An 11,623-nucleotide genomic window follows, 5' to 3' on the forward strand; every position below is an offset into this window, starting at 1 on the left:
TTGGGGTCAGCTGTCCTGGCTGTGCCCCCTCCCAGCTTCTTGTGCACCTCCAGCCTTCTCAGTCGGTAGAGCATGAGAAGCTGAAAAGTCCTTGGCTAGTGTAAGTACTACCTAGCAACATAATGTGTTAATCAACATTATTCTCCTACTAAATGCAGAATACAGCACTGTACCATCTACTAGGAAGAAAATTAACTCTATCAGAGCTGAAACCAGGACAGTGGAAAATATGATAGGTCAGAAAATTTAGGTGTCACTGGCAGTGCCAAGAACCAGCAATAAAGTGGCCGGGGATTCCATTCAAAAGCCACCACCTGGAAGTTTAGCAGACGTCCTGGCTCTGAAAGCATAATCTTCTATCTTGTTATGTATCCTTTCATAAAATATGCCAAAAACTAACTGAAATTTTGGGAAAGATAATCAGCTGAAGAAAGCGTAAGTATCCGTGTGTACATGGATGTGCATATAATGAAGAAGCTCCAGGAGTGGGACCAGCTACACAGTTCCATCACAGTAATCGTGTTTTTCCAAAATCCTGAACTCTGACCTGGAAAACCACTCATACCTTGCTCAGGTTTGCACTCAGGCTGGTGCTTAGAAGAATCTGCACTTAAACGGTTTGGCTGAGCAAATTGGTCCTTACTTTCAGTTTCAGATTTATTCTTGTACAACCAGGAGTGGTGACATAGACACGTGAAGGCAATTTTATACCAATTTGCTGTTAGTTGAGTATGCTCCTGTTTTATCTGGTCTAGACCTTGAGACTCACTCTAATGAGGATTTAGTAGTGTCTGGAGCCTGGAAATTATATTTAGGCCTGGTTCTCAAAAGGTGACATTGCACAAGAAAGTTCAAGAGAATACTTCATCAGAGCTGCATAGTTTCTATTCCTATTCTATTATAGACAAGGGGAGATTAAAGAGGGATGGCCTTCTTGACTTAAGGACTGATTGCTTTCTTCAAGCTGTTATATGTGCCTCTTCAATCTCCACGTTGGTCTAGACTCAAACAATAGGTCCAATAAGCCACTTGCTGTAATGAATCCTGGCTAACATGCCTTGGGATTAACGTACTGCTATTTCTCTTTCTCTGGAGGTAAGATCTGCTCTTTTAAAAGCTGTAGTGCTTCATTTTTTTTCATTGTTGTTGCTCTTGTTATATGGACCAAATGCTTTCAGTATTTCACATTCTTGTTAATAAGAGGCCTTTATTTTCTTATGTCTGATTAATGCCTCCTTTAAATCTATGGCAATTCTCCCATTAACTTCAGCAGTCATTAAAGAGGCCTAAAAGGCAGATAATTTACACTAATATAATAATATAATATAAGGCAATAACATTAAGATTAAAACTATAGAATTAACATTTTGTTTCCACAAATTGCTGTCAGTCAGAAACAAAAATTATAAGCCACCTGCAACTTCCATACCAAGCCTAGTATCAGGACCAAGGTTACCTTTATTAGAGAGAGGTAATGTCACAGCTGAGGAAGGATTTTGTATGCAAGCGGCGTATCACTTGCAGAAATTTGGAATTATAATCAAGAATGTAAAACTCTTTTTTTTTCCTTTAATGACTTACAGGAAAGAACTAAAAGATTAGACTTACCTTGTGTATTTTGTGAACATTTTAAAAACTAGAGCAAAAAACCATTTTGTATGCTTAGTATTTATATAAAAAGTAACTTACAGAATGGATGACACCATGCATCCCTTGAAGTGATATCTTGTGTCTTTGACTATAAGGCTGTCTAGAAACTGAGCCCAGATTCTGTCTTTATACATCAACCACAACAAGAAAGCTATTGGAAGCCTTCCACAACTCTCCTTTTTAAGTTCATTTTAAGTACAGGGGTTACAGGAGTCTGGCAGAGGAATAAAAAAGGGGGGGTGAAGAGTGAGCTAGCACTAGAGAAATGCCTAGTCTGTCAGTTCAACTTCTTCTTGGGGATGTCTATTACTGTGAACTCTGCAGAGCAATGATTGGCTTCATTTTATAGAATGGTAGGACTCTTATTTACTTCATTAAAGTCAAGATCTTGCTCCTCTTCCTTTAGTACAGATAAATAACTACACCTAGTTGTCAGAGTGATATAGTAGAAAAACTCTAGTTCTTATCATTCTCAGCCAGTATAAAAGGCTATTTAATTATAAAAGTAGCACTGATTATTAGAGGGGTTTTTAAGCCTTAAGCCCAAACAGAGAGTTTTCCACTTACATTCCAACTGGAGACATAATGAAGTAAGAAATCTGCAAAAGTGACTCTGAGTTTTCCCTTCAAGTTAGGTTATGTAAATGGAAGAATAAAATAACTATCCTGAGTCATCAATCCTTGGTATTTAAAAAAAACTGCCAATACATTATAGTCATATTCATTCACTTTCTGCCTTGCCTGTCCCTACTCCTTACATTTGTTGTTACACGGCAACCCAAGTTTGATAGTAGGAGAGGAGGGGGCAGAGAAAAATGCAACAGTCTGCACAATAGGCTGCATAGAAACAGTTTTCCTGTTTTGAAGCTACGCCTTCGAATGCTAAAGAAGACAAGAGTAATGGGTGCAGAAGAAGAGTACACAAGGATGAACATGACTGTAGCCAGGGGGAAATAGAGCTAAGAAGGTGATGTGTGTATGCAATGTATAACAACTTGTTAAACAAATGTGTAACAACCAAAACACCATCCGATAAAAAATAAAATGCCATGATATATAATTAATCATTTTAGCCAGTTTGAAATCAAAGAAAGAAGCAAAACCTTTAAAAAATGGTTGGCGGTTGCAATTGCTTCTGGGTTTTGTAGAGACATTAGAACTCAATTGTCTTTTCAGAAGGCAGATGCTTAGCCCTTAAATGTCCTGACCTTATGAAAAAGTTTGTTCTGTGATTAAATTCCTACAATATCAAGTCACATCAAGATTGCAAGAGGGTGTGAAAGTTCCCTTTTTCCTGTTAATTGGGGTAACAAAACCAATATGCCAAAATGCCTCATGAAATATCAATCTAGTTCCGTTGCACTCAAAGTCAATATCAGAACTTACTTTCTTTCCTATGCACCCAACTATCAATGTTTAAAACAGTGCAGGTGTGTATCTTTTTGAGTCCCTGGCTAGATATTTGGCTTTTAGTAGCTACTGCTTGTAATTAAGGAGTCTTTCCATTCCAAATGTGTTTCTTCTTATAAATGTATATAATCTTCTGTCTGATGAAACTGAAATCTAGCAACAAAGTCCATTGGGTAAATTATGGAAATAATTCTGATAATTCCAACTAGATGAGCATTCTTTAGTTTCTATTTTTTTACAGATAGCAAAAAGTTACCTCTTTGATTATCTTATTAATGTAATTATAGCCACTCCAAATGCTGTGTCTTATGTGTATCAAGGAACATTTGCTTTCTCCAAGCACTTAAAAGACATCTAAGGTCTTTGATTTCTCAAAATGTTGATTATGTATTTTTTATGAATTAGAAAAGTTTCTCTCTACTTTTGTAGATTTTTCATTGCAGTAATATAATATTAAACTTCATCCCTCAGTCAGCCAAATAGATAAAAACATTGGACCTTACTTTGCAGTGCACAGTGTGAACACCCGACCCTGTAAACAGCCATAAAAGTGACAAATCACTTGAGGTCTTTATAGATATTGCACCATTTTTCTTATATGTTGTAAAGTGGTATATTATGTTTTCGACAAGTTCATTGCTAACCATCATTATTCGTTGCAGCTGGAATTTTCAAGAAGTCCTAAATTACACACACAATTTTGAAATTCTCTTGTCAAATGTACTTTACAGTAAATTTCCAAATATGATTGAAAGAGCTGAATGCCCACTTGATTTTTACTGAACAATTACATTTTAGGTATAAGCTGATGCTGGGAGACCTTAGAGATTAGACTAATCTTAACACACACCCGATACTAAACTCTATCTTTCTCCAAAAGGCATTCTAAAAGAGAAAAAAGTATTTTTTTTCTTTCTTTCTCCTGACTTCTCTATCTTCTAATGTCAGATACAGTGATGAAAACACATAAGAGAAATTCTTGTTGCCATGATGTAAATACATTCTGATAAAGATGCTCCTGCTCCTTTTGTTAGTCTTTTTTATCCTATTTATCATATGGCTAGAAAAAGCCTTCAAAGTTATCTCATCCTTCCTATGCTCAAAACAGGGATCAGCTGTACCTAGGCCAGTACTGATAAATGTTTATTGAACTTTTTCTTCAACCTCCAATGGCAGACTTAAAGCAAGATGTTCCCGCACTTCCTTCTTCTTGCCATTAAAATGTTTTTCTCAATGTCTAATCTGAAACTTCCTTGTTGCAACTGAAGCTTGTTTGTGTTCACCACAGTCATGAGAATGGATTATATCCTTCCTGCTTCACTTATTTGAGGTTATCATGTCCCCTTCAATCTTCTCCCTAGTTTGTTCAATTTTTCCTCACAGATCGTAAAACTAGTAGATATTTGCTTTGCTCTAGATTAGCTCTAATTAGGGTTTACTTCTTTCTTGAAGTGCGAAGCCCCAAACTGGAGACATTTTTCTAATGCCTTAACAATCCTGAGTAAGACATAAAAATTACTTTATATGTTTTCAAAGATTTCTGGTTATGCATCTGAAAACTATGTTTGCCTTTTTCACAACAGCATGACATTACTGAATTGTATTCAGTATAGCACATATAAAGTCAGCAGGTAATGTCTCCTTGTGCAGGTCCAACAACATACTCAAATAGAACCCCCTCAACCCTAAAGCAGGGAGTGACTGTGACTTGGGAGGACACAAACAACAGTGCTATTGGTTTTACATCCTACTTCTAAGACAAATAGCATGGAATTGCCTTACAGTGAACTGTAGCTATGATAACACTTGTGTGGTCTTTGAAGTAGAGAGTGTGAGACAGGCTGCTAAATGTATAACAAGGAACCATGTAAAATAAGTTGTACACCATTCTTGAGATGAGCCATATTCCTGTAGCTACAGATGGATAATCCTGCTTTCTGTTAAGTTCACTAGCTGTTGTGCAAATTCTGATGAGCATCGTCTTCCCCGGGGAGAAAGAGAGCTCCCCATTCCTTAATTCAGGTTAAACAAGCAACAGATGCAGAGCAGGTGGAGCAAACAGTTTAATCCTACAGGGTTATTGGTTTTCTGGCTCCCAGCTAATGACATCCTTATCCACAGCATTATTTCTGTGCTTAAAATTAAATGGAGAACTGCTTTCCTAGATGAGGGCTAGAAAGCTCAGAATTTGTAGGATGAGCATCTAATTGCTCTTTTCAAAAAATAATTACATTCTACACACAATTTTAAAAGCTACTCGGGTTTTTTGCACATCTGTTCATGCTGTGAAGGACTTAAAGCAAAAAAGTGAGTATGCAAACCAGAAATGTGTTTTATGCTACCTAAATGCCAAGAATCTAAAGTTAGTACCTTTATTTTCTGTCTCTTGGGGAGTTCCTAGAGAATTATTTCACATTTTTCTTAAAAAACAAGGAAGGCACTACTTACCGTGGTAAGAATCTAATTTTTCAGGAATATGGTTTAGTATCTCACTATTTTATTAAAGTATCCTTAGATATAATGTCCAGAAATTTCAAACTGATGAAAAGGACATTGTTTAAAGAGAGACAATAAGTCTCAACCATATCACTAAAACTTCTTTAAACATCATCAGCAGAAAAGGATCTAAAGGCTCCTCTCATGAATTTGAATATTTTCTCTTGCATTCATGCATTTTTCCTTTGTATAATTAAATATGCCTTTCTATAGAGGGGGGTGAAGGCAATTCACTCTTTCTTAGTCAATCCAATGGGAAAACTGCAGTATGGATAGGCCATTCATGCAGAAAATATCTATACTACAGACTATTGTGTAGCAATTTAGACATAAACCAACACATCCTTCTAATTCCTACAGACCTAGTCCTTGCATATCCCTTCCCTTGATACCTGTCGAGCCTGTTGTATTCCGGTGATAAGTTAGAATGGCATAATAGCCTGCCTACCTGGCACAATTTACACTTTTTTTCTTTTTCACTTTATTCGATCCAGCTGTGGAGTTAGCTACACTGAAACAGCTCAACACATGCCTATGTAATGGCCTGCTGATGATTATGTTTATTAAAGATTAAAATAGAAAGGAGGGCATAATGAAGTCACCAACAGACTTGAAATACCATGTTGCTGCAGGTATTTCCATGGTGTTCTAAGTTGAATTGTAAAATTATTTCCCATACAGACCTATTGGTCCTATATACCTGCTGCTTACTGACATCATCAATAATTTAGCATTGCGGATATCCAAAATAATATATCATATTTTCTTCTTATTCATGACTATGCTTGCTTTCAGACTTATGTCTATGTATTTTTCTTTTTCCCCAGGTAATGCATTTGTGGTGAGCCTGGCTTTGGCTGATCTGGTGGTGGCCTTGTATCCATACCCACTGGTGCTTTTAGCTATTTTCCACAACGGATGGACTTTGGGTGAAATGCACTGTAAAGTGAGTGGCTTCGTGATGGGACTAAGTGTAATAGGCTCTATTTTCAACATCACAGCAATTGCAATAAACCGATATTGCTACATATGTCATAGTTTTGCCTATGACAAAGTGTACAGCTGTTGGAACACAATGCTGTATGTCTCCTTAGTCTGGATATTAACAGTAATTGCAACTGTGCCAAATTTTTTCGTTGGCTCTTTAAAGTATGATCCACGCATCTATTCATGCACATTTGTTCAGACTGCAAGCTCCTACTATACGATAGCTGTTGTGGTATTTCACTTCATTGTCCCTATCACCATTGTGAGCTTCTGCTACCTTCGAATTTGGGTTTTAGTGCTTCAAGTTAGAAGACGAGTCAAGTCAGAAACAAAGCCAAGACTGAAGCCAAGTGACTTCAGAAACTTCCTTACCATGTTTGTGGTTTTTGTGATTTTTGCCTTTTGCTGGGCACCTCTAAACTTCATTGGACTGGCTGTAGCCATTGATCCTATGGAAATGGCACCAAAAGTTCCTGAATGGTTATTCATTATAAGCTACTTCATGGCCTATTTCAACAGCTGCCTTAATGCAATAATATATGGACTTCTTAACCAGAATTTTCGGAATGAATACAAACGAATTTTAATGTCACTGTGGATGCCAAGGCTTTTCTTCCAGGACACATCCAAAGGAGGAAGTGATGGTCAGAAGAGCAAGCCTTCCCCTGCTTTAAACAATAATGACCAAATGAAAACTGATACCTTGTAAATGTGTAATAGTCAATGCAAGAGTCTGTCATGGAGAACTCCAAGAATATAGTCGTAATGTTCTGGCCATTCTTGCTTACTTTTGGGGGCTTTTCATTTGGATGGCACTTTGTGACTGGAATACTGTCTTCTTGATAAAGCACATTGCTCTCAATTCATGATTTATACAAGTTGTCAATTGAAAACGCATTTCAGAATTAAAGTAGCAGGTGAGTGCAAGCTGTTTTAGTTCTGAGAGCTGAATTCTGCTCCCAGACATATGAATGAGGAATTTTTTTACTTCAGAGGGAGTTTTGCATTCTTTATACAAGGTCAGGATCCATTTCTTAGAAGATGTAGTGACGGTCCTTGTCTATATGGGCAGCAGCTCATCAAGGCAGTGGAGTGATATTTTCCTGAACAAAGAGGGTGAAGCAGATACTCTGTTTTCCACACATAAGCCAAACCATATTTCTGTGCGTGTACTGGTGGCAGTAGTAGTATCTTTGAATCAAACTTGTAAATTGGAGAGAAGAATGTTTGTGTAAAAGCAAATATTAACATTAGAGCCTTTCCTCACAGGTTTTTTAGACTTACATACACTGAGATTAGGAATACAATGTATCTACTCTGTTCATCTTCTGTGGTCGATTTTATGCTAGATAACATAATACAAATGGTTGATTTCTTACACATTTACTTTATGCAATATTCTTCCTTTAGTGAGGATTGAATTTTCATTGCACTCCATTTATTTACCTAAATATATACATCCAATGTAATTTGATGCACTTTAGCACACCTTACACATTTGCAACAGGCTGGAAATTATGGCATATGACCTGTGATCATCTGGAGTGGCAACTGGACACCAGGCAGGATATCCTAAATCATCTCAAATGATGCTAGACCAAAAGAAGAAGCCCTTTTGACTACAACAGTAGCTGAGATACTTGCCTCACATGTCTACATCTAATCTTGAACGAAATCCACTGTTGGTGTCTAATCTAAGCTAACCTTCAAGGTTCCCTGTAGTGGAGATACATTTCCTTCCATCTGTTATAAACACACATCCAAGGATGAGATTAATTGCTTTGTGGAGATGCTGGCCTCCTTTCATTGACTTTAGAAGAAGCTTTGATTACTAGTTCAAACATCTCACTTTGGATAGCTGCATTGGGATTTATCTTGCCTAATTTGGGATGTGTCCAGTGTAGGTGTTTGCACATGATTTATATTCTAAATTCCCACTGTAGTCCATGGAGTTCTAGGAAATTATTAATTTTATCTTGAAACAGGCATCTTTATTGGTCAGGGGAACTGATCAACAGAACTCGCTGATTGTATCTTCATTGACTAACGGAGATCAGGCAGCTCATGTAGACACATTTCAGGCAAAGATAGGTCATCTCAATCCCATAGTTAGTGTACCTACAGTTCATATTTTCACAGTCCATAAAATAAAAGGATGGTTTTCCATTTTCTTTTCAAACTCAGCTCAAATTCAAACTGGATTTCTTCTTTTTCAGGTAACACATTGTAACAGTGACAGTACAGATCAGATTACAATCTGGGCTATACCCCATAGCATCACAGTGTTTTACACAATGTGGTTTGCATTCTCTCTAAATCGGATTAGGGATCTGTGTGCAAACACACAGTCAATGACACTATTTTATCATTAGACCTGAAATGCACATTACTCTCAGTAGTGCTGTTCAGGGGAGAGGTAAATCCATGTCAGGTATTGAAATAGGAAAAGGAGTAATTCAGGTTGCTACCACATTCCAGTTTGGGTTTCTCGACTTGGCTATTATGAAACATATTTTTGTAGTAATGTTAATTTGTACAGCCAATATACTGCTCCTGAAGCCATAAAGACATATTAAAGATCACCCTTATGTTGCTATACTTATAGAAAAACATCAAAGAACCACAGCATTTAAAATGTTTTATTTGCTTGCCAAAAGTCTATGTAAAGTACAGCAAAGTAACAAATGTGATGATTCTTCTAGCTTCTTTCATGTTCTTCAGATAATTTCTGATAATCTCTGAAGTTCAGTACCCTAGGACTCACAGAGTAGTAGCCTTATGAAAGATGACAACTTTGTGAATAGGGGTAAGGAAGAGACGGGACAAATTTAACCTGGTGGTAAATAATAGAAATATCATAGCTAAAAGTAGCAATCATTAATATGTAGGTTCTACTTGGAACATAATTTTGTAAGTAAGTCTGACACTGTTTTGATATGTATTGTCTTTCCTCATGACTTCCACACCAAGGTACTGAACACAGAACTAAGATACATGTATGTCTACATGGGAAACTTCCCCCAGAATAAATAAGGAGTTTCAAGAGTCTGAGAAACTTTCAGGAAAGGACATCAAGTTTGCTTCATTGACAATCCTGCTTTTTCTGAATTCTATGAATACTCAAAATTGTGACTTGAAAGTCAAAATTTGTTGCCTGACTTGTAGATGAACTAGTATTAGAAGTAAATTGATTGACTTTGGTTTATCACTTGCTGACATGAGTCAGAATAGAGTCCAGAATTTGGATCAAATTCCCATTATTGTTTTAGCTCCATAAAAAAAATATAAACATTGTTACCACTTGCTTGGCCATAAAAGTGAGCAGCTATCATTCTGCATATTCAGGGGAAGAAGATTTGAAATTTTTATGAAGTCATTTTAGAAATTATCTCTGCACATTAAAAATTAAAGATCACTTTTAAGAATCCTTGTGCTGGTACCTCCTCAACGATCCTAAATGAAGCTCACACAAGTAATAGAATAGAAACATAGAATCATAGAATGATTTGGGTTGGAATGGACCTTAAAGATTATCTAGTTCCCACCCTCTTGCCATGGGCAGGGACACCTTCCACTAGACCAGGTTGCTCAAAGCCTCATCCAACCTGGCCTTGAACACTTCCAGGGAGGGGGCATCCACAACTTCTCTGGGCAACCTGTTCCAGTGCCTCACCACCCTCATAGTGAAGAATTTCTTCCTAATATCTAATCTAAATCTGGCCTCTTTCAGTTTAAAACTGTTACCCCTCATCCTATCACTACACTCCCTGATAAAGAGTCCCTCCCCATCTTTCCTGTAGGCCCCCTCTAACTACTGAAAGGCTGCTATAAGGTCTCCCCAGAGCCTTCTCTTCTCCAGGCTAAACAACCCCAACTCTCTCAACCTGTCCTCAAAGGAGAGGTGCTCCATCACTCTGATCATCTTCGTGGCCCTCTTCTGGACCTGCTTGAGCAGGTCCACGTCTTTCTTAGGCTGGGGGCCCCAGAGCTGAACATAGTACTTGAACAGTAATACATTGTTCAAAGAAAGAAGTGTTCAAAATTTTGATCTTTCCTCACAAATGATGGAAAATTTTTGGAACAATGCTAAATTATTAGGTGTGGATTCTACCACCACAACATTTACTGAATGGGGTCCTGCTCTGCATGGTGCCTGCAAAGCCAGTGGAACTATTTAGTGTGCCAGGTACTGTTACTTATTGAGTCCTGATGTACGGACAATAACTCATGTCTGTTAAAGTAAGTTTTGATACCATGTGTTATTACAGGCATTGCATTTGAGTTGACCTGGAAATCAATCAAATTCATAAAATGTATATTAATTTAGATGACTAAATGCAGCTTTTGCATGGTGAAACTTCTTTATATAGCAATTTTTATTTTTCCATATAGTAATGTACCCATCTACCTATATCAAAAGCCTTAAATTAATTTTCTTTCTCTTACTACAATTCAAAATCCATTTTCCTTCAATTTACATTTGAAGAAAAAATTGTAAGTGCAATTTAAAATGTAACTAACCATCAAGATAGGTGATATGGTAATAACATGATTTGAAAGTATACTCAGGAAGAAAATATCAGCTCTGTATAGATTTATGCACCTTTGATAAAATTATTATTTCCGTTATATATAGTATTTATACTATAGATTCCGTTATATAAAGTATTTATACCAGCATATCGGATATAGACACTTTAAGAAAAAAGAGGAAGAAAGTCAGGTAGACCCTGTGTTCTGCACAAGGTAACTAGTGAAGGCAAAACTAGGGCCTCAGGGACAAAGTCTGTTTCCAGAAAATTTGGAGTGTTTTCAAGCATTTAATGTTATCTTGATTAAAAAGTGTTGTGTTTCCTGTTTATTAAAATAAATAAATGTATTCTAGAATTCTTCTTACAATAGAACTCTGATTAGAAAAAAGCTTACCCTTATGTAGATGGGTGAAGACTGCTTGTAAATTCTATTTCAGTAAAGAGGGAAGTGGAGGTGTGGTGAAGTCTAAATGAGACTGAAGCGATGCATTAGCCTTATCCTGTCTCTCTGTGCAAGTGAAGATTTCATTCTCAAGGAAGAATTCAAA

At 36.9% G+C, this 11,623-nt stretch overlaps 1 protein-coding gene across 1 annotated transcript in view; it reads left to right on the plus strand.

The window, feature by feature from the left end:
* The window catches only part of MTNR1B (melatonin receptor 1B), a 33,656-nt gene extending 26,263 nt beyond the window's left edge, over positions 1-7,393 (plus strand). Inside the window, exon 2 of the mRNA XM_009334836.1 lies at positions 6,384-7,393. Coding sequence (XP_009333111.1) covers positions 6,491-7,252 — 762 coding nt within the window. The 5' untranslated portion in view covers positions 6,384-6,490 and the 3' untranslated portion in view covers positions 7,253-7,393. The remainder of the gene's footprint in view (positions 1-6,383) is intronic.
* The last annotated feature ends 4,230 nt before the right edge of the window (positions 7,394-11,623 follow it).

This window comes from Pygoscelis adeliae, unplaced genomic scaffold (genome assembly GCF_000699105.1).
Source record: "Pygoscelis adeliae isolate BGI_AS28 unplaced genomic scaffold, ASM69910v1 Scaffold141, whole genome shotgun sequence".
NCBI classification, from domain to species: Eukaryota; Metazoa; Chordata; class Aves; order Sphenisciformes; family Spheniscidae; genus Pygoscelis; species Pygoscelis adeliae.